The sequence below is a fragment of the Heptranchias perlo genome, chromosome 18, assembly GCF_035084215.1.
Source record: "Heptranchias perlo isolate sHepPer1 chromosome 18, sHepPer1.hap1, whole genome shotgun sequence".
NCBI lineage: Eukaryota > Metazoa > Chordata > Chondrichthyes > Hexanchiformes > Hexanchidae > Heptranchias > Heptranchias perlo.
In genome coordinates, this window is record NC_090342.1 from 2,424,639 (window position 1) to 2,449,074 (window position 24,436).

Genomic DNA, 24,436 nt, shown 5'->3' on the forward strand with positions numbered 1-24,436 from the left:
CTTTCATTATCTTAAAGACCTCGATCAGGTCACCCCTCACCCTTCTCTTTTATTCACATTCACCTGAGGAAGGAGGAAGCCTCCGAAAGCTTGTGATTTTCAAATAAAATTGTTGGACTATAACGTGGTGTTGTAAAATTGTTTACAATTGTCAACCCCAGTCCATCAGCGGCATCTCCACATCATGCTCTTTTATGGAGGAAAGAGTCCCAGCCTGTTCAGCCTCTCCTGTTAAGTATATCCTTTCAGTTCTGGTACCATCCTTGTGAATCTTTTTTGCACCTTCTCCAGTGCCTCTATATCCTTTCTATAATATGAAGATCAGAACTGTTCACAATACTCCAAGTGTGGTCTAACCAAAGTTCAATATAAGTTTAACATAACTTCTTTGCTTTTCAGTTCTATCCCTCTGGAAATGAGCCCCAGTGATTTGTTTGCTTTTTTAAATGGCCTTATTAACCTGCCTTGCTACTTTTAGTGATTTGTGTGTCTCTACCCCCAGATCCCTCTGCTCCTCAACCCCATTTAGACTCTTATTTTCCAAGCAGAAAGATCTCATTAACTGAACTAATCATTGATTTAAAAAAAACTTTACTAAGTGGCGTGGTAAAGCAACAGTTCAATATTTCTGCCATTTCGCTGTCATTACCTGTGAATTTATCGTGTGTCTCCCTTAATGACCCTATCCATATTCTGATTTTTCTTTTATTGTTTATGTGTCTGTAGAATACTTCACTATTTCTTTTTATATTCTTGATAATTTAATTTCAGTTCCTCTTTGCTTTCCTAATTTTTTTTTTACATCTTTCCTAACCTCTTCCTATTCCCTTTTATCCTCCTCTCCTATACTGTCTGTGTACTCACAGTATGGCCTTTTCTCTAGTTTTAATTTTACCCTTATCTCTTTATTCCCCCCTGGTGTATTATTACTGGCTAGTTTGTTCTTGCTTTTTAGAGGAATATATTTCTCCTGCTCCTATTTCTTATGTTCTTATAATTTAGATTTGAGGTTAGGATCAGATCATCCACGATCTTATTGAATGGCGGAGCAGGCTCGAGGGGCCTACTCCTGCTCCTCTTTCTTATGTTATGTTCTATTGATCACCGTTTTAAATATCTCCCACTGCTGTTCTATCTCTTTGCTGTCAATTTTTTTTTCAGTTTATTTTCTCTCGATCCATTCTCATCCCCTCATAATGAACTTTTTTCAAGCTATTACTTTGGTCTTTGTCTTACTTATGACTTTCTCAATCATTATTATGTTATGATCGCTATTGCCTAGATGTTTCTCCACACTTACTTCTCTTATCTGCTCCGATTCATTTCCCATTACAAGATTCCTCAGGGCTTGCGCTGGAGTTATGGTATCGGAGTGGGAGAAGGTGCGGAGAAATTCCCGGCACAGTAACAATGTGGGGGGGGGGGTGGAGTGGACTAACCTGTCTGGAGGGGGAGTGGGATCAGACAAGAATTTGTGGTCAAAATGTGGAAACTGGTTTATTCAACTGATCCAGGACTGTTTCCTTAATCAGGATGTCTGACCACATCCCCTTGGGCCTCAGCATAGCAACCATTGCGCTCCTGGGCAGGGAATCGTGGAAATGGGGCCCCTCCTTACAAAGGAGGGTGATGGGAGTACGGCAAAGTTTTTTCTGGGGGGGTGAGGGGGGGTCATGACCTCACAGTTACACTAGGATGCATTCCCTCCCCACAGACTTTCAGTCCTGAAAGCTCCAGTTGAAGAGCTAGCATTGGCACAAGCAGGTGGGGCCGAATGGCCTCCCTCTGTACGATGTACCCTGGAGTTTGTAAGTTGTGATGCAACATCTAAAATGTCCTCCAGTTCATTAAATGACTGTGATGATGTCTTGGGGTGGGATTGGTGGGTGTTTGGGGGGAGGGTCGGGGGGAACCAGGGCGGGCGATTAACTTGCTCGTCGAGGCCCTAAGACATTTTAACTCCTACGGCCTCATTTCCATATCCAGGCCCCCAACTCCCGCCTCAACCCGGCCTGGCCGGAGCGCGAATTCGTGGGGCAGGAGACCCGCGGGTACAGTCCCTGGCAGTCAGGTAAGTCTCGGAGAGGGGAATCCCGATCGGGGGAAAGGGGGGGGATGTCCGGGGCTGGGGAGGCCCAAGGTTTCCTTGTGGGGCCTGGAGGATTACACTCTGCACCTCCAAAGAGAAAACAATGATTAAAAACTTACCTCGTTGGCTCTAGACTTGTCTCCCGGCTGGTCTGGTCTGAGGTGGGAATCCACCACTGCTCAGGCCTCAGGTTAAAATCGCAGATTGGGCCCCGATGAAATCATTGGCACATTTAGGGAGGACTCCGCTGGCTTGCTGCAGGCGTTCTTGCCGCCTGTAATTTAAAATTGCAGTCGGCCAGATTGGGGGGTGGGAAAGGATTGAGTAAATCCCCTGGCTCCATTTTAACTGCCCCCCTCTCCCCCCCTTCATTACTGCCTTGCGGAGTGAGTTAAAATCGAGGCCTCGCTAGTGTTATAAAGTACCGCACACCCTTTGTTCCTGTTTAAAATGTGCTTCTTTTCTACTGTCAAAACTAGAATATTATTGCAAGTGAAAAAATGCACAGCATTAAATTGCTTTCAAGACTATTAAAGTAATTTAATTAACTTTTAAAACAATTAACACGTTGACACTACTTGCCATAGAAAGTTCTAATCAGTATTGTTCTCTTGACCCTTTTTAGTCTTTCCTTTCATCTCCATTCACAATGCTCCCCCACTCCCCAACTTACTGCACACTTTCTTAGACCAAATGTTAAACCCATGAAGCATCCAGGTCTGTAAATCTCAGAGTGTGAAACTATTTGTTGATACCGTCTCCCCACTGATTACATTACAACAGTGACTGCACTTCAAAAGTACTTCATTGGCTGTAAAGGCCTTTGGGACGTCCTGAGGTTGTGAAAGGCGCTATATAAATGCAAGTTCCTTCTTTCAACAATAACAATAGCAACAATAACAGCAAGAACAATATTATATACTGAGAATTCCCCACTATATACCAAAGAGTCGTATACAAAATCAAAATATCCCAAACAATTTGCCCCTTATGATCAGATACCTGCTGCATCGGCTAAAAATGCATTAGATCAGGCTGCATTGGATTAGACATCATTGGATCAGGCTGCATTGGATCAGGCTGCATTGGTTCAGGCTGCATTGCATTAGACATCATTGGATTACACAGCACTGGATTAGACTGCATTGGATCAGGCTGCATTGGATCAGGCTGCATTGGATCGGACTGCATTGGTGCAGGCTGCATTGACACAGGTTGAATTAGATTGGGCCACATTGGATCACACTGCATTGGTTCAGGCTGCATTGGTTCAGGCTGCTTTGGTTTAGGCTTCATTGGATCAGGCTGCATTAGATCAGGCTGCCTTGGTGCAGGCTGCATTGACACAGGTTGAATTAGATTGGGCCACATTGGATCACACTGGATTGGTTCAGGCTGCATTGGTTTAGGCTTCATTGGATTAGGCTGCATTGGTGCAGGCTGCATTGGATCAGACTGCATTGGTTCAGGCTACATTAGATCAGGCTGCATTGGTTCAGGCTGCATTGGTTTAGGCTTCATTGGATCAGGCTGCATTGGTTCAGGCTGCATTGGTTTAGGCTTCATTGGATCAGGCTGCATTAGATCAGGCTGCATTGGTTCAGGCTACATTAGATCAGGCTGCATTGGTTCAGGCTACATTAGATCAGGCTGCATTGGTTCAGGCTGCTTTGGTTTAGGCTTCATTGGATCAGGCTGCATTAGATCAGGCTGCATTGGTGCAGGCTGCATTGACACAGGTTGAATTAGATTGGGCCACATTGGATCACACTGCATTGCTTCAGGCTGCATTGGTTTCAGGCTGCATTGGATCAGACTGCATTGGTTCACCAATGCAGCACTGAGGGAGTGCTGCATTGGCGAAGGTGCCACCCTTCAGATGAGATGTTAAACCGAGGTAACAGCTGCCTGAAGCAACACCAGGTTGCCTTGATCATTTATCTCATTGCTGTGTGTGGGATCTTGCTGTGTGCAAAATGGCTGCCATATTTGCCACAAAATAACAGTGACTGTAATTCATTGGATGTTAAACAATTTGGGCCTCACTCAGAGACATATTATGTCAATGCAAGTTCTTACTTTCCTTATTTGGACCCTTGTGTCCTCTGTGTTCAGTGGTTTTCCAGTGCCTGTTCTGTACATCTGCAGCATGGACATTTTCTTTTGGTTGAAGCAACTTCTCCCAGAAACGCTGAAGGCACACGACGGCCATGCTAATCTAGAAAGCTGTTATTTACATCTCAGTTTTAATATGAACTAATAAAAATGCGAGCATATTTGTTGAAAAGTTTACACTGCAGTGAATAAACCATCTATTAAAGCAGTGTCCTTCAATACATTAGCCGCGAGCCACATTTAGCGAATTGGGAATCCAGATGAAGTGAATTATGTTTCTGATTAGTAAATAAAAAATGAGTAACAGTGTTGTTGGTCATGTGATCTCAATACTTGTATTTGCACGGCGTGTGCATGCGAACTTTAACCTTTTTGTGCGTTTGTTGGTAAAATGGTGAGACGAAAAGCAGCTTGTGTGAGTGTTTTATGATCGTTGGGAGTGCTTTACCTTGGTCACTGAATGGTGGGAGACGTTTAAATAAATATACACATGTGAAATACATTTACCCAGGTGTAAAGGGCTTTCTACTAAAATTAGGGCACGTGGACGAGGCATTAAACTGAGGCCCCGTCTGCCCCCTCTGGTGGATGTAAAAGATCCCATTGCACTATTTCGAAGAAGAGCAGGGGAGTTCTCCCCGGTGGCCTGGGCCAATATTTATCCCTCAACGAACACCTAAAACAGATTATCTGGTCATTATCACATTGCTGTTTGTGGGATCTTGCTGTGCACAAATTGGCTGCCACATTTCCTACATTACAACAGTGACTACACTTCAAAAAGTACTTCATTGGCTTTGAAGCGCTTCGGGACGTCCTGAGGTTGTGAAAGGCGCTATAGAAATGCAAGTCTGTCTTTTCTTTTCTTAAAACAGTGTCGCTGTAGCCACACCTATGGCTAGTTAGCGATTTCTATTGGACGACGCTGTATTAACGCAAAACGTTCTCCCGGCAGGTTTGAAGGTATCACCATCGCTTTAATCAAATGACCAATGGGCTGGACTGTCCGAACAGTGATCCATGGACCATACACTGGCCCTGAAGCACTTCTGTTTGTGCTTTTATTCCTCACTCGCTGGTGGATTCTGTTCGAATGTCCCTGGCCCTGTTGCCCCACTGATGGATAAATCCTCAATTTGAACACCAAGATCTGCTGGTATCAGCAACTTGAGATATACAACTGAACGGGAACACGTATTAAACTTGACACTGAGTCTCGGAGGCTCGGTGGCATGTACTTAAGCGACCCACGAAGATAAAATCTAATGTACGACTGTCATTTTATGTAATTAAAAAAAAAGACTTGTGTTTATATAACGTCAAATTACATCTCCCAGAAATGGTTCAAAGCACCTCTAATTATGTTTGGAAGTGCAGTCACTGTTGTTATGTTGATAAAAATTACACAAATTTTAAAAAACTGGCAACAGTTACTGACTGAGGGTAGTTTCATCTGATAATGAAGGAAGGAAATTCTGTACAACAAAAACTGTTCAGGGTAAAAAGGATTATGGCTGCAGTTCTGGTGTAAATATTTATGCCATGTTCCTCTCCCTATTGATACAAAGGGGACAGGAGTTTGATGTGAATGCGTTAAACATTTGTATGATAACATCACCAAACATAATTCCTACCTTTCAATGTCACAAATAGTCTTTCTCCAACACAAATAAACATTAATTAATAGCATTTAGGCCAAAGAAAGGAGAAGACCTAGTTTTATATATCGCACCTTATCGTGCCCTTTTTTATTCATTCTTGGAATGTGGGAGTCGCTGGCGAGGCCGGCATTTATTGCCCAACCCCAGTTGCCCCTTGAGAAGGCGGTGCTGGGCCTTCTTCTTGAACCGCTGCAGTCCGTGTGGTGAAGGTTCTCCCATAGTGGCGTTAGATCAGGAGTTCCAGGATTTTGACCCAGCGCTGATGAAGGAACGGCCGATACACGTCCAAGTCGGGATGGTGTGTGACTAAGGTGGAAACTTGGAAGTGATGGTGTTCCCACGACATTGTGACTTTTGTCTTTCTCAGTGCTGGAGGTCACGGGTTTGGGAACTGCTGTTGAAGTGACCTTGGTGAGTTGCTGCAGTGCGTCCTGAAGATCGTATATACTGCAGCCACAGTGTGCCAGCGGTGGAGAGAATGGATACTGAGCCCAGATATAGGCTCTAATCAAGTGAATTGCTTTATCCTGGATAGTGTTAGGCTTCTTGAGGTTTGTTCACGTTCAAAAGCACTTCACATCCAAACGAATGACTTTTTAAAGTGCAGAGACTGCTGTTATGTGGGCAAATGCAGCAGCTAATTTGCACACAGCAAGATCCCACAAGCAATGACTGACCAGTTTGGGTGGTGTTGGTTGAGAGAGGAATGGTGGCCAGGACACCGAGAGAACTCCCTGCTCATCTTCAAGCTCCACTCCAGAGACTTCAGCACATAATCTAGGCTGACACTCCAGTGCAGTACTGAGGGAGTTCTGCACTGTCGGAGGTGCCATCTTTCAGATAAAACATTAAACGAAGGTCCCGTCTGCCCTCTCAGGTGGATGCAAAAGATTCCATGGCCACTATTTCGAAGAAGAGCAGGGCAGTTCTCCCCGGTGTCCAGACTGATATTTATCACTCAACCAACATCACTAAAAAACAGATTATTTGATCATTATTTAATTGCTGTTTGTGGGATCTTGCTGTGTGCAAATTGGCTGATGCATTTCCTACATTACAACAGTGATTACACTTCAAAAGTAACCCATTGGCTGTGAAGAGCTTTGGGACGACCTGAGGATGTGAAAGGCGCTATAGAAATGCAACTTCTTTCTTTAGGCGGATATGACCCTTCCTAAACTAAAGCTCTGCTGCCCGTGTCCTTGCACCAAGTCCCGTTCACCCATCACCCTGTGCTCGCTGACCTACATTGGCTCCCAGTCCGGCAATGCCTCGATTTTAAAATTCTGATCCTCATGTTCAAATCTCTCCATGGCCTCACCCCTCCCTATCTCTGTAACCTCCTCCAACCCTACAATGCTCGGAGATCTCCTCCAATTCTGGCCTCTTGCGCATCCCCCATTTCCATCGCTCCACCATTGGCGGCCGTGCCTTCAGCTGCCTGGGCCCTAAGCTCTGGAATTCCCTCCCTAAGCCTTTCCGCCTCTCTACCTCTCCTTTAAGACGCTCCTTAAGACCAGCATTTGGTCACCTGTCCTAATATCTCCTTATGTGGCTCGGTGTCAAATTTTGTTTGATGATCGCTCTGGTGAAGCGCCTTGGGATGTTTTACTATGTTAAAGGCGCTATATAAATGCAAGTAGTTGTTGTTGGTTTGGGGTTTTTTCCAAAGGAGGGACAGTACAGCGCTGGGGCGTCAGCCTGGATTCTGTGGAGTAGGGCTGAGTCACAGGGGAGAGTACCACCAACTGAGCCAAGCTGACACATTAAGCAAAAGTGCACACAGTTAGGTTGAAAGTTAGTAACAAGGTGTTATACAATAAGTAATGGAATTAATTTCACTTAGAGTCGATACTTTTACACGGAGTGCCTGCAGTCTGGGTTAATATCGAAATGTGATTGTGGATTTTAGCAGATGTGATGCACACTGTGGGTTAATAGCTGGTCCCAGGAGCTGCGGGCTGCAGGGGCCACTCGGCTCACCTGTCTGGCAGTGGCTGACTTGCCTGCACCGAGAGAGAGAGAGTCTGAGTCCAGCGAAGCATTGAATAAAGGGCAGGGAGCGGAGAGACTGAGGGGAAGTCCAGCGCCGCCCTCAATACAGAACAACCGAGCCCCTGCCTGCACCGGAGGGAGAGGGAGGAGAGGGAGAGGGGCAGAGGGAGAGGGAGAGGGGCAGAGGGAGAGGGAGAGGGAGCGCCCGGCGCAGCCCAGACCCCGCGGGCGGACAGGGGAACCCGCTGGAGGCTCGGGAGGATGGCTGAGCGGAGATGAGCGGCAACAAACAGGACGGCATCAGCCTGTGCGAGAAGGCGCTCCACATCGTCACTGAGCTCTGCTTCAGGGGGCTGGTGGAGCAGAAGAAATGTTACGAATTCATCTTCAGTGGGGAGCGCAGGAAGACTGGAATCAGCGGAGCAGGTAAAAGGGAGAGGGGGGGAGAGGAGGGGGAATGTACGGGGGAGAGGGAGGGAGAGGGGAGGGAGAGGGAGAGGGGGAATGTAGGGGGGGAGAGGGGGAATGTAGGGGGGAGAGAGGAGGGAGAGGGAGAGGGGGAGAGGGAGAGGGGGAGGAGAGAGGGGGAGAGGGAGAGGGGGAATGTAGGGGAGAGAGGGGGGGGGAGAGAGGGGGGGGGAGGGAGGGGGAGAGAGAGAGAGAGAGAGGGGGAGAGGGAGAGGGGGAATGTAGGAGGGGAGGGGGAAAGGGGGGAATGTAGGAGGGGAGGGGGGAATGTAGGAGGGGAGGGGGGAATGTAGGGGGGAGAGGGGGAATGTAGGAGGGGAGGGGGGAATGTAGGAGGGGAGGGGGGAATGTAGGGGGGAGAGGGGGAATGTAGGAGGGGAGGGGGGAATGTAGGGGGGAGAGGGGAATGTAGGGGGGAGAGGGGAATTTAGGAGGGGAGGGGGGAATGTAGGGGGGAGAGGGGAATGTAGGGGGGAGAGGGAGAGGGGGAATGTAGGAGGGGAGGGGGAATGTAGGAGGAGAGAGGGGGAGGGGGAGTGAGGGAAAGGAAGAATGGGAAAGGGCAGAGGATAAGAAGGAAAAGGCGAAAGGAGGTGAGGAAGAGAGGAACGGGGGAAAGGGAAAGGTGGGCAGAATGTAGGAGGAGAGAGGATTGGAGATTGAGGGAGAGAGAAGTGAAGGAGGGAGAGGAAAGAGTGAAGGAGAAGAGTGAGAAATGAAGGAGTGGAGATAGAAGAGAGAGAGTGCGGGACTAGGGGACTTGTTGCTTGTTGAGTGAGGGAGTGTGGAGGTTCAGGATTGGATCTGATGACTGCAATGACCGAGAATTCCACTCAGTCTGTCCGTTCTCATCATTTGCAGCAATAAACTCAGTTCCTTTATATGTTTATTCTAAATTTTTAAAGAAGCTTAACATTGAAAGGAGGACCGGTAGAAAGAATGGGAATGTTGCTCTCTGCTTCGGTCTTGTAAGTGAAGGAGAATTAATAATTGAAATCATTCGTATATAGAACTGGATGTAGAAATATTTAAGATCCATGTAATGTTTTTAATGGAGGTGGGGGTTACACCAAGTATTTTTTGATATAAAGTGCACCAAATGTACCGAGCAGTGACGATGGTGCAATAATAACCTGGATTATATGTTAAAGAGGTGAGTTTGTATCGAATTCCCTCCCATCCGCTGGACCGCGAATATTTACCAGACCCAACAGAGAGACCTGGCGCTTCCTCCGGGCCAGGTGTTCACCGAATTGCCCCGGAATTCCCAGATCTCCCCAGCTCCCCATCCCCTCGCAGCTCGTCCCATCCCTCTTCCAGCTCCCATCTCACTCCCTTAAATTTCTCTCTCTAAGGTTCATCTCTCTCTCTCTCTAAGGTTCATCTCTCTCTCTCTCTAAGGTTCATCTCTCTCTCTCTCTAAGGTTCATCTCTCTCTCTGAGGTTCATTCCTCTCTCTCTCTTTCTCTAAGGTTCATCTCTCTCCCTCTGAGGTTCATCTCTGACTCTCTGAAGTTCATCTCTCTCTCTTTCTCTGAAGATTATCTCTCTCTCTGAAGTATATCTCTCGCTCTCTCCCTCTCTCTGAAGTTCATCTCTCTCTCTTTCTCTGAAGATTATATCTCTCTCTCTGAAGTTTATCTCTCTCTCTTTCTCTGAAGATTATCTCTATCTCTGAAGTTAATTTCTCTCCCAAAAGTTCATCTCAATCTCTCTCTATTGAAGTATGTCTTTCTCTCCCTGAATGTCATCTCTCTCTCTTGGAAGTTCCTCTCTGTCTCTCTCTGAAGTTCATTTCTCTCTCACCCTGAAGTTAATCCCTCTCTCTGAAGTTCTTGTCACTCTCTCTTTGAAGTTCGCCACTCTCTCTTTGAAGTTCGTCACTCTGTGAAGTTCATCATTCTCTCTCTCTGACGTACATCTCTCTCTTCCTCTCTGAAGTTCAGCTTTCTCTTTCTCTGAAGTTCACATCTCACTCTCTCTCTAAAGTTCATCTCAGTCTCTCTCTATTTGAAGTTCGTCACTCTCTGAGTGACATCTCTCTCTCTCAGAAGTTCCTCTCTCTCTCTCAGAAGTTCGTCTCTCTCGCTCTCTGAGGTTCACCTCTCTCTCTGAAATTCATCTCGCTCTCTCTGCAGTTTGTGATATTTATCATGAAAATATTGTCAAGAGAACATCTCAATCACCCTCCCTGAAAAACCCTGCGACTGTGAGAGTGACCCGAATAGTCAATATAGAATCATAGAAAGGTTACAGCATGGAAGGAGGCCATTTGGCCCATCGCGCCTGTGCTTTGCAAGAGCAATCCAGCTAGTCCCACTCCCCCGCCCTTTCCTTTTATTAATAATAATAATTTTTGTCTTTTTACAATTTTTTGCTTTATCTTAAATATATGTGTATATCAAACACACATTTTAGCAGGACACAAATGTAATCTTAAATTGGAATTTTATTCATTCAATAAATTGTTCCAAAGTTGTGTATATTTACCATTTTAATTTATTTTCTGATGAAGCTAATTATCTCAGTACTCAACATCCTTAAATACCATTTATTGCTGGTACATTTAGGTTAATTAACTGTTGCAGTGTTATTTACAGAGTTGCAGGGTGATAGCAGAATAATTTATAGATTCTGGAAATACTCGAAAGTTATTTGAAAAAGCCAGCTTTTAGAAAGAACTTTCATTTATATAGTGCCTTTCACATCCTCAGGACGTCTCAAAGCATTTTGAGCCTTTTGAAGTGTAGTCACCGTTGTAAAGTAGGGAAACTTGGCAGGCAATTTGTGCACAGCAGGATCCCATGGACAGCAATGACCAGATAATCTTTTTTTAGTGATGTTAGTTGAGGGATAAATATTAACCAGAACACCGGGGAGAACTCCCCTGCTCCACTTCGAATTGTGGCTGTGGGATCTTTTACATCCACCCGAGAGGGCAGACGGGGCCTTGGTTTATCGTCTCATCCCAACAACAGTGCAGCACTCCCTCAGTACTGCATTGGGAGTGTCAGCCTGGATTATGTGCCCAAGTCTCTGGAGTGGGGTTTGAGCCCATAACCTTTGTGACTCAGAAGTGAGAGTGCTACCAATGCGATTCACCACATCTGGATTCCCAGTAGCTAAGTCCCAGGAAGGGGTGGAACAACAACAGGGAGAGCGGGGCTGGGGTGGGGGGAGCCCGTTGTGATCGGGATACTCCTGCCACTCTCGGCTGCACAAGAAAATTCCTCTTTGGTTGGCGGTCGTTGTTTAGCCCACAGCAGCCAATTACGAAGCGGGACTCAGGCCTAAGCCCTTGCTTCGCGCTGAAATGTCCAGTTACTCCGAAAGGGCCTAAAACCAGCGTAAGGCCCCTCATTTGCATACACAAGGGGCCTAACACCCATTTTAGGTGGCTACCAGGGACGCCTGAAAAACAGCCTGACCCAATATCGGGTTGGACACATTTCAGGCGTCCTTTGGGCACGGGACGTTGATACCCGTAATTGGCCTTTACGGAGCCTGTTTTACGAGGTCCAATTTCTACCCCAAGATTTTGAATTTCCAAATTTGCTTCGGGGATAAGATTACACCCATGTTTAACTCCCAGAAACGATAGCTTTTGCCACCCACCCTGCCATGTTACAATATTACACCCGAGCCTAGTCCTGGGGTCTGGGCTGTGTGTTCACTGATGTTCTGCATTTTGTGTAATTATAGTACTGACTTATTACAGACACGATGGGCTGATTGGCCTCCTTCTTTGCTGTATGATTCGATGATTATATTCGGCACTGGGAGGAGCCAGCTGCATATTTCTGGTATCCACAATTATCCAGATTAGAGTTTCCCCATTGAGTTTAGCAACCAGGTGTTGAGTTCTTTATGAATGAACCGGGATCTTTCTGTTCTAGTGGTGTTTAGAACCATGGAAGTTCACAGCACAAAGGAGGCCATTCGTTTCGTCGTGTCTGCACTGGATTTGCTCGAGCTATTCTAAACTAATCCTATTGCCCCTCTGCCTCCTCCTGATTCTGCATCTGTCCCTGCTTCAAATATCTATCCACTTTTCTCTTAAAAGATGCAATGGTCTCTGTCTCAACCACTCCCTGCGATAAAGCATTCCATGCCTTAATAACCCTCTGTGCAAAGACATTTCCCCTAACCTCTCTCTTCACTTCCTTCAGTTATAATGTTCAATTATGGAACAGTGCAGTTCTATCATTTGGAAGCTCCTGATAGATCTATCAATTATTAAGACATTAGTCATGAAAGATTATCAGAGGATTCTGATGGGTATTTTGCTCACCATGGCTTATTATATCTGAGCAAATTTGTAATTGAGACTGTAAGTGTGTGTTCGAATAGAAATGCTGAACCTGATTCCGTGAATTGACATCATATTTGAGAACAGTTTATATGGCACAACATCTTTAGTAAGTGGGGTCAGTGAGCAAAGCCATGTTCTAAACATAAGTTTAAGAAAATAATGAAAGAAACATTGACTGTGACTGTTTGATTACAGCAGTAAACTGCTGCACCTCAGTCAGAGAAATGACCTCAAGTATTTAATAACATCTAAAGCTAAAGGGGTTTAGATGAGCAGCTAGTAGCTGAGAAATTGCAATACAACCGTAGAAGGTTACGGCACAGAAGGAGGCCATTCGGCCCATCGTGTCTGTGCCGGCTCCTCATTAGAACAATCCAAAACTAATCCCACTATCCCGCACTCTCCCTGTAGATAAAATCGTAGGAGTTGACCAATAATACTCTATAATACACAGGGTGGTTGGTTTTTTTGGGGGGGGAGGAGAGTTTGTAAGTTATTAAATAATATTTTAAATGAGAATATGTGGATAATAAAACCAATAAACTGTCAGCTGCTCTGTTTTAAAATAATTTATAATTTAGTTGTCAGCCATGGCTCAGTGGGTAGCACTCTCACCTCTGAGTTAGAGAGTTCCTGGGTTCAAGTCCCAACTCCAGAGACCTGAGTACAAAATCTAGGCTGATAGTCCCAGTGCAGTACTGAGGGAGTGCTGCACCATCAGAGTGAGCTGTCTTTCCAATGAGACATTCAACTGAGGCCCTGTTTGCCCTCTCAGGTGGTGTAAAATATCCCATGACACTATTTCAAAGAAGAGCAGGGGAGTTTCCCTGATGTCCTGGGACCAATATTTATCCTTCAACTAACATCACTAAAATAGATTATCTGGTCATTATCTCATTGCTGTTTGTGGGATCTTGCTGTGTGCAAATTGGCTGCCGCGTTTCCTACATTACAACATTGTTTACTCTTCAGAAGTACTTCATTGGCTGTAAAGCGCTTTGGGACGTCCTGAGGTTGTGAAAGGCGCTATATAAATGCAAGTTCTTTCTTTCTTTACAAAGTCTTGGGACTGCCTTGGAGGAGCTGTCTCCTACACATTGCAGTTTTAAAGGCTGTCGTCTGTGTTGAGAGAAATTGGATCAGCAATGATTCTAAACTACCTCCATTATCAGTTCTGTCATAACAAGATCGATAACTTTCCCAATGCATCAATACCTATCTGGCATCACTCCCCCCTTTCTGTTCAACAGGATTGAGGATCAATTTAACCTGACCCCCCCCGGAAGGGTAAAGGGGGCGGGTTCAGGTTGGGTGTCTGTTTTACACCTCGTGGCGTCAAAGTCAATAGAAAGAAAGAAAGACTTGCTTTTATATAACGCCTTTCATGACCTCAGGATGTCCAAAAGCGCTTTACAGCCAATGAAGTACTTTATTTTTTACAGCCAATGAAGTACCTTATTAGTCACTGTTGTAATGTAACGTAAATTCAAATGGGCTGTAAAGTGGGTAACTGACCCGCCCTGTTTCCTGTCTGGCAGCTTAGGTTGAAATTGCCCCTAATTATGTCTACAGACCCCGAACTGGGAAATCACTGGGCGCCTGTCACATTTTCACTCAGGTGAAATTCTTTCTTGTGGTTTCATTAATTGCTGCCCCCCCCCCCCCCCCCCCCCAGATGATGTAGTACATAGAATTACATAGAATGTACATGAAAGAAACAGGCCATTTGGTTCAACTGGTCTATCCTGGTGTTTATGCTCCACACGAGCCTCCTCCCTCCCTACTTCATCTCACCCTATCAGAATACCCTTCTATTCCTTTCTCCCTCATGTGTTTATCTAGTTTCCCCTTAAATGCATCTATGCTATTTGCCTCAACTACTCCTTGTGGTAACGAGTTCCTCATTTTAACCACTCTTTGGGTAAAGAAGTTTCTCCTGAATTCCCTATTGGATTTATTAGTGACTATCTTCAATTGATGACCTCTAGTTTTGGACTCCCCCCACAAGTGGAAACATCTTCCCCAGGTCTACCCTATCGAACCCTTTCATAATCTTAAAGACCTCTATCAGGTCACCCCTCAGCCTTCTCTTTTCTAGAGAAAAGAACCCCAGCCTGTTCAATCTTACCTACTAGTTATAACCTCTCAGTTCTGATATCATCCTTGTGAATCTTTTTGCACCTGCTCCAGTGCCTCTATATCCTTTTTATAATATGGAGACCAGAACTGTTCACAATACTCCAAGAGTGGTCTAACCAAGGTGCTATATAAGTTTAACATAACTTTCCTGCTTTTCAATTCTATCCCTCTAGGAATGAACCCCAGTGCTTTGTTGGCTTTTTTCTGGCCTTATTAACCTGCGTCGTTATTTTAGTGATTTGTGTATCTCTACCCCCTGATCCCTTTGCTCCTCTACCCCATTTAGAATGTTATTATCCAAGCAGTTTGTGGCCCCCTTATTCTTCCTACCAAAATGCACCCCCTCACACTTATCTATATTGAAATTCATTTGCCAATTACACACCCATTCTGCAAGTTTATTAATGTCTTCCTGTATTTTTTCACAGTCCTCCTCAGTATTAACTATACCCCCCAATTTGGTCTCGTCCGCAAATTTTGAAATTGTACTTCCGATTCCCAAGTCCAAATCGTTGATGTAAATGGTGAACAACAGTGATCCCGTAAACAATTTTACAACACCAAGTTATAGTCCAGCAATTTTATTTTAAATTCACAAGCTTTCGGAGACTTCCTCCTTCCTCAGGTAAATGTTCAGGAGCTCCTGAACATTTACCTGAGGAAGGAGGAAGTCTCCGAAAGCTTGTGAATTTAAAATAAAATTGCTGGACTATAACTTGGTGTTGTAAAATTGTTTACAATTGTCAACCCCAGTCCATCACCGGCATCTCCACACAGTGATCCCAGCACTGATCCTTGTGGAACACCACTTCCCACCTTATGCCAGTCTGAGTAACTACCTTTAACCCCTCTGTTTTCTGTTTTGTAGCCATCTTGCTATCCATTCTGCTACCTGTTCCCTGACTCCACATGCTCTGATCTTAGTCATGAGTCTACTATGCGGCATCTTATCAAATGCCTTTTGAAAATCCAAATATATTACAACTACTGCGTTACTCATGTCTACTCTTTCTGTTACTTGTTCAAAAAACTTAATAAGGTTGGCCAAGTATGACTTTCCCTTTTGAAATCCGTGCTGACTATTCTTCATTATATTTTTGGTTTCTAGATGTTTTTCCATTACATCTTTGAGTAAAGATTCCATTATCTTTCCTACCACCGATGTTAAGCTAATTGGTCTATAGATCCCTGGACTTGTTCTATCTCCCTTTTAAATATAGAAATCACATTAGCTGTCCGCCAGTCCTCTGGCACTATTTCCTTTTCGAATGAATTTTCTAATGTATAAACTGTTATAAACAACAGGGATCAGAAATTGGCACTCTCTAATTATTGCTTCATTGTTTAAGTGGATAATTTAGGAAGCAAAGTGATGTAACTATCGCAAAACATTATTCAAAATATCTCTATTACAGCTGAACAATAATTGACCCACTTGAAAACAAAGATTGGTTATTAGTACTCAAAATTGGTAATTGGTTCACAGAATTTACTTGGCTGTGATGACACATTTCTTTTGAGCTCCTTTTGAGGACTGCCGATTATAGTGGAACAGATTATCGTACAAATGGTCTGCTTTCTTTAGTGAGGTAGGTGGGTGTCCTTTATACTCGAAGATGAAAACCCGTGATACATAGAATTACATAGAATGTACAGCACAGAAACAGGCCATTCGGCCCAACAGGTCCATGCCGGTGTTTATGCTCCACACGAGCCTCCTCCCTCCCTACTTCATTTAGCCCTAAAGCATATCCTTCTATTCCTTTCTCCCTCATGTGTTATATCTAGATTCTGCTTAAATGCATCTATGCTATTCACCTCAACTACTCCCTGTAGGAGCGAGTTCCACTTTCTAACCACTCTCTGAGTAAAGACGTTTCTCCTGAAATCTTTATTGAGTTTATTAGTGACTATCTTTATATTTATGGCCGATAGTTTTGGACTCCCCCACAAATAGAAACAAGTTGGAAAGAGAATCAGTCTTGACAGTTGTACTCGTGCCTCTCCTGCTCGTTCATGATCCAAGCAGGCTGTCTGCTGTCATTGTCATTTCTTCAGGAGAGCGACACATTGGTGCTGCTATCAGTTGACATCACTGTATATTACTGGTCACCAACGTGTGCAATCAGTGGCCAGGCAGGGGCGGAGACGCACAATGTTACGGAGGTGGAAGTAGGCGGCCTTGGTGACGGAGATGATACGGGGTCAGAATCTCAGCTCGTGGACAAATTGGACGCCAAGTTTACTAACGGTCTAGTTCAGCCTGAGACAGTGGCCGAGGAGATGGATGGAACCGGTGGCTAGGGAATGAAGTTTGTGGCGGGGACCGAAGACAATGATTTATTGTCTAATTGTCTTAACGTCCCATGTGTTATTGTCGCCTGTCCACACGCAAATATCATTTATACACTTAAAAAAAATTGGTAGCAGAGTTGACCAATAAATGCCTGGAGCAACCATGGCTCTCAGATGGCTCAAAGTAAAGTGATCTAATTCAAAATGTGGTGTGCACACTCTTACTTGTGGTGTGCACACTCTTATTTGTGGTGTGCACACTCGTACTTGTGTGCACACTTATTTGTGGTGTGCACACTCTTATTTCACTATTGCAGGAAATTAAATGTGTGTGCTCCTGTACATATTTGTGCAAAGTGAGTACAAAATACAAGGGTTGTTCATATCCCCAAAAAACGATATGATCATTTATCTTGATCGTCTCCATTTCCATCCTACCTTGGCCTCTAGTCCAGCAGCATAAACACTGCACGACCGGACCCACTACAGTCCTTGCCTCAACAGCTCCTTGTGGTAAAGCATTCTAATGACCCTCTTTTTGAAAACATTTCTTCAAACACCTCCCCCCCCCACCTTCATTTTTCCTGTGAGAATCCTCAGTCTCTGCCCCCTCGTTACTGATTCACCGACCAATGGGAACAGTCTTCCACCGTTTAACCATTTGGAAACCTCTACCGATCTGCCCCTTCGCTTTCTCTAAAAAAAAATCCTCCCTTTATTGAGCTTTACTCCATCACTATAACCTCTCATTCCTGGTGTTGTTCTGGTGAATCTTCACTGTCCTCTTTCCATGGCTGTAAATATCCTTCCCTATAGCAGGGAGCTCAGTGCTGTACACAATACCCCAGCTGTACCCTCACCTTCTGCAAATTCAACATCACTTCTTTGCTTTAATGTTCACCGTCCTGTTGCATTAACTCTGCTGAATTGGGTTGGAGTTTGATCCACACTGTATTCCACTCATAAGGTTGGCTATTTTTGTGGAATTAATGCGTAAGGCACTCTAACCCATGCTGCCAAAGTGATCGCTACTTAATGTGATAGTGCTTAATGCAATCATTTTTCCTACTTCCACAGCTGCTGTTAAATTTTACCGGGCTAATCATTTAACCTCACTGCTTTAACCAATATTGCTGCAGGCTATTCACCATATTCATCTCGCTTTGCTAAACACAATAACATTTATAATAATAACTATTTTAATATAAGAGCATTTTAAATGAACCTGGAAGCATTGATTCATTTATCAGTTTGAATATTGTATTTTCATTGTCCAATAATTGTACCATTTATATATTGAGTTTCATAGTAAATTTATTGTAATTAATTACATAATACACCTTCATATTATAAAGAAAGAAAGACTTGCATTTGTATAGCGCCTTTCATGACCTGAGGATGCCCCAAAGCGCTTCACAGCCAATGAAGTAAAATTGAGGTGTAGTCAGTGTTATAACGCAGCAGCCAATTTGAGCACAGCAAGATCCCACAAACAGCAATGTGGTAAATCGCCGGATAATCTGCTTTAGTGGTGTTGGTTGAGGAATAAATATTGGCCAGGACATGAGGAGAACTGCCCTGCTCTTCGAAAAGTGCCAAAGTGCCATGAGATCTTTTACGTTCACCTGAGAGGGCAGATGGAGCCTCTTTTTATCGTCTCATTCAAAAGACGGCACCTCCGACAGTGCAGGATTCCCTCAGTACTGCCCACCCCCCCGGTCAGTGCAGAATTCCCTCAGCACTGCACCTCCGACAGCGCAGTGCTCCCTCAATACTGCCCTTCCGACAGTGCAGCGCTCCCTCAGTACTGACTCTCCGACAGTGCAGCGCTCCCTCAGTACTGACCCTCCGACAGTGCAGCACCCCCTCAGTACTGACCCTCCGACAGTGCAGCGCTCCCTCAGTACTGCCCTTCCGACAGGGCAGTGCTCCCTCAATACTGCCCCTCCGACAGTGCAGCGCTCCCTCAGTACTGACCCTCCGACAGTGCAGCGCTCCCTCAGTACTGACCCTCCGACAGTGCAGCGCTCCCTCAGTACTGACCCTCCGACAGTGCAGCGCTCCCTCAGTACTGACCCTCCGATAGTGCAGCGCTCCCTCAGTACTGCCCCTCCGATAGTGCAGCGCTCCCTCAGTACTGCCCCTCCGATAGTGCAGCATTTCCTCAGTACTGCCCCTCCGACAGGGCAGCGCTCCCTCAGTACTGACCCTCCAATAGTGCAGCATTCCTTCCGTACTGGCCCTCCGACAGGGCAGCGCTCCCTCCGTACTGCCCCTTCGACAGGGCAGCGCTCCCTCCGTACTGCCCCTTCGACAGGGCAGCGCTCCCTCCGTACTGGCCCTCCGACAGGGCAGCGCTCCCTCAGTACTGACCCTCTGACAGGGCAGCGCTCCCTCGGTCCTGTACGTGAGGGTCAGTCTGGATTATGTGCTCAAGTAGCTGGAGTGGGACTTGAACTGATGACCTTCTGACCCAGAGGCGACGAATCCACTCTCCCAGCAGGAGTCATGTTCAAAGGGAATGCAAGTCGACGTTGGGGCCGTAACACTGGAGAGCCGATTGTCTGAACCACCCTCCCTTTGAGCACTGGGGGAGCTCGGGATCAGTGAATTAGTTTTATCTAACTTTCCACAGACCACTTTATATCCTATCTAACTCTGCCCATCTATTGAACTCCGGATGATAGAGACGGGCGGTATGTTCAAGCGCGGGGTAAGAAACCAACAATTAAGGAGTGTTATCCCAGCAAGACAGGAAGTGAAAGAGCAGTAATGAAAGAGATTAACTAACTCACCAATGACTTCAGTGCACAGGCAGAAAGATTGCCAGCGCAAGAAACAGAGCAGTCAACAGTCAGCTCAAATCGAAGATTAATTGCAGCAATTGAAGACTTCTGATGCTACGGTTTTACATTGATTTTCCTTACCCGCTGACTGATTAATGGTTGGTAAATGCGGAAGGTGCAGATTAATAGTAAATGCGGCAGGGTGCAGATCTGAGGTGCTGACCCTCGTTTCCAAATTCCAATGTGCAGTCCCAGCACTGAGCCTGGCACCAGCTCAGAGAATCTTCCAGTTGCTGTGAGCATGTTTAAATTAGAATCATAGAATCATAGAAAGGTTACAGCATGGAAGGAGGCCATTCGGTCCATCGAGTCCACACCGCTTCTATGCAAGAGCAATCCAGCTAGTCCCACTCCCCCGCCCTATCTCCGTAGCCCTGCAAATTTTTGCCTTTCAAGTACCTATCCAGTTCCCTTTTGAAGGCCATGATTGAATCTGCCTCCACCAACCCATCTGACAGTACATTCCAGATCCTAACCATAGGAACATAGGAACAGGAGTAGGCCATTCAGCCCCTTGTGCCTGCTCCGCCATTTGATAAGATCATGGCTGATCTGTGATCTAACTCCATATACCAGCCTTTGGCCCATATCCCTTAATACCTTTGGTTGACAAAAAGCTATCTATCTCAGATTTAAATTTAGCAATTGAGCTAGTATCAATTGTCGTTTGCGGAAGAGAGTTCCAAACTTCTACCACCCTTTGTGTGTAGAAATGTTTTCTAATCTCACTCTTGAAAGGTCTGCCTTTAATTTTTAGACTGTGCCCCCTACTCCTAAAATCCCCAACCAGCGGAAATAGTTTCTCTCTATCCATCCTATCTGTTCCCCTTAATATCTTATAAACTTTGATCAGATCACCCCTTAACCTTCTAAACTATAGAGAATACAACCCCAATTTGTGTAACCTCTCCTCGTAACTTAACCCTTGAAGTCCGGGTATCATTCTAGTAAACCTACGCTGCACTCCCTCCAAGGCCAATATGTCCTTCCGAAGGTGCGGTGCCCAGAACTGCTCACAGTACTCCAGGTGCGGTCTAACCAGGGCTTTGTTTGGCTGCAGCATAACTTCTGCCCCCTTGTACTCCAGTCCTCTAGATATAAAGGCCAGCATTCCATTAACCTTCTTGATTATTTTCTGCACCTGTTCATGACACTTCAATGATCAATGTACCTGAACCCCTAAGTCCCTTTGGACATCCACTGTTTTTAACTTTTTACCATTTAGAAAGTACCCTGTTCTATCCTTTTTTGATCCAAAGTGGATGACCTCACATTTGTCTACATTGAATTCCATTTGCCACAGTTTTGCCCATTCACCTAATCTATCAAAATCACTTTTTAATTTTATGTTTTCATCGACACTGCTTGGAATGCCACCAATCTTTGTGTCATCGGCAAACCTAGATATGAGACTTTCTATGCCTTCATCTAAGTCGTAAATAAATATTGTGAATAAATGAGGCCGCAAGACAGATTCCTGCAGGACTCCACTAGTCACATCCTGCCAATGTGAGTACCTACCCATTATCCCTACTCTCTGTCGCCTTTCGCTCAGCCAACTTCCTAACCAAGTCTGTACTTTTCCCTCGATTCCATGGGCTTCTATCTTAGCTAACAGTCTCTTATGTGGGACTTTATCAACTGCCTTCTGGAAGTCCATATAAATAACATCCATTGACATTCCCCTGTCAACTACTTTAGTCACCTCTTCAAAAAATTCAATCAGGTTTGTCAAGCACGACAGACCTTTCACAAATCCATGATTTTTTTTCATTCGGTCACGAGATGTGGGCGTTGCTGGTGAGGCCAGCATTTATTGCCCATCCCTAATTGCCCTCGAGAAGGTGGTGGTGAGCCGCCTTCTTGAATCGCTGCAGTCCGTGTGGTGACGGTTCTCCCACAGTGCTGTTAGGAAAGGAGTTCCAGGATTTTGACCCAGCGACAATGAAGGAACGGCGATATATTTCCAAGTCGGGATGGTGTGTGACTTGGAGGGGAACGTGCAGGTGGTGTTGTTCCCATGTGCCTGCTGCTCTTGTCCTTCTAGGTGGTAGAGGTTGCTGGTTTGGGAGGTGCTGTTGAAGAAGCCTTGGCGAGTTGCTGCAGTGCATCATGTGGATGGTGCACACTGCAGCCACAGTGCGCCGGTGGTGAAGGGAGTGAATGTTTAGGGTGGTGGATGGGGTGCCAATCAAGTGGGCTGCTTTATCCTGGATGGTGTCGAGCTTCTTGAGTGTTGTTGGAGCTGCACTCATCCAGGCAAGTGGAGAATATTCCATCACACTCCTGACTTGTGCCTTGTAGATGGTGGAAAGGCTTTGGGGAGTCAGGAGGTGAGTCACTTGCCGCAGAATACCCAGCCTCTGACCTGCTCTTGTCGCCACAGTATTTATATGGCTGGTCCAGTTAAGTTTCTGGTCAATGGTGACCCCCAGGATGTTGATGGGGGGGATTCGGCGATGGTAATGCTGTTGAATGTCAAGGGGAGGTGGTTAGACTCTCTCTTGTTGGAGATGGTCATTGCCTGGCACTTATCTGGCGCGAATGTTACTTGCCACTTATGAGCCCAAGCCTGGATGTTGTCCAGGACTTGCTGCATGCAGGCTCGGACTGCTTCATTATCTGAGGGGTTGCGAATGGAACTGAACACTGTGCAATCATCAGCGAACATCCCCATTTCTGACCTTATGATGGAGGGAAGGTCATTGATGAAGCAGCTGAAGATGGTTGGGCCTAGGACACTGCCCTGAGGAACTCCTGCAGCAATGTCCTTGGGCTGAGATGATTGGCCTCCAACAACCACTACCATCTTCCTTTGTGCTAGGTATGACTCCAGCCACTGGAGAGTTTTCCCACTGATTCCCATTGACTTCAATTTTACTAGGGCTCCTTGGTGCCACACTCGGTCAAATGCTGCCTTGATGTCAAGGGCAGTCACTCTCACCTCACCTCCGGAATTCAGCTCTTTTGTCCATGTTTGGACCAAGGCCGTAATGAAGTCTGGAGCCGAGTGGTCCTGGCGGAACCCAAACTGAGCATCGGTGAGCAGATTATTGGTGAGTAAGTGCCGCTTGATAGCACTGTCGACGACACCTGCCATCACTTTGCTGATGATTGAGAGTAGACTGATGGGGCGGTAATTGGCCGGATTGGATTTGTCCTGCTTTTTGTGGACAGGACATACCTGGGCAATTTTCCACATTGTCGGGTAGATGCCAGTGTTGTAGCTGTACTGGAATAGCTTGGCTAGAGGTGCAGCTAGTTCTGGAGCACAAGTCTTCAGCACTACAGCTGGGATGTTGTCGGGACCCATAGCCTTTGCTGTATCCAGTGCACTCAGCCGTTTCTTGATATCACGTGGAGTGAATCGAATTGGCCGAAGACTGGCTTCCGTGATGGTGGGGATATCGGGAGGGGGCCGAGATGGATCATCCACTCGGCACTTCTGGCTGAAGATGGTTGCAAACGCTTCAGCCTTGTCTTTTGCACTCACGTGCTGGACTCCGCCATCATTGAGGATGGGGATGTTTGCAGAGCCTCCTCCTCCCGTTAGTTGTTTAATTGTCCACCACCATTCACGACTGGATGTGGCAGGACTGCAGAGCTTTGATCTGATCCGTTGGTTGTGGAATCGCTTAGCTCTGTCTATAGCATGTTGTTTCCGCTGTTTAGCATGCATGTAGTCCTGAGTTGTAGCTTCACCAGGTTGGCACCTCATTTTTCGGTACGCCTGGTGCTGCTCCTGCCATGCTCTTCTACACTCCTCATTGAACCAGGGTTGATCCCCTGGCTTGTTGGTAATGGTAGAGTGAGGAATATGCCGGGCCATGAGGTTACAGATTGTGCTGGAATACAATTCTGCTGCTGCTGATGGCCCACAGCGCCTCATGGATTCCCAGTTTTGAGCTGCTAGATCTGTTCTGAATCTATCCCATTTAGCACGGTGGTAGTGCCACACAACACGTTGGATGGTGTCCTCAGTGCGAAGACGGGACTTCATCTCCACGAGGACTGTGCGGTGGTCACTGCTACCAATACTGTCATGGACAGATGCATTTGCGACAGGTAGATTGGTGAGGACGAGGTCAAGTAAGTTTTTCCCTCGTGTTGGTTCGTTCACCACCTGCCGCAGGCTCAGATGCTGGCTCTCTCAGATTAACTGAAAATTCTCGAGGTGTTCAGTCACCCTATCCTTAATTATGGACTCCAGCATTTTCCCCACAACAGATGTTAGGCTAACTGGTCTATAATTCCCTGGTTTCCCTCTCTCTCTTTTCTTAAAAAGCAGAGTGACATATGCTTTACTCCCTGTGTAAAAAAGTTTTTCCTCATGTCACCTTTGGTTCTTTTGCAAATCACCTTAAATCTATGTCCTCTGGTTCTTTTTTTTTATTTGTTCATGGGATGTGGGCGTCGCTGGCGAGGCCGGCATTTATTGCCCATCCCTAATTGCCCTTGAGAAGGTGGTGGTGAGCCGCCTTCTTGAACCGCTGCAGTCCGTGTGGTGACGGTTCTC

General features: G+C 45.7%; 1 protein-coding gene across 1 annotated transcript in view; it reads left to right on the forward strand.

Moving 5' to 3' along the window:
* Positions 1–8,135: 8,135 nt before the first annotated feature.
* syt10 (synaptotagmin X) overlaps positions 8,136–24,436 on the forward strand; it is a 56,310-nt gene continuing 40,009 nt past the window's right edge. Inside the window, exon 1 of the mRNA XM_068000012.1 lies at positions 8,136–8,286. Coding sequence (XP_067856113.1) covers positions 8,136–8,286 — 151 coding nt within the window. The remainder of the gene's footprint in view (positions 8,287–24,436) is intronic.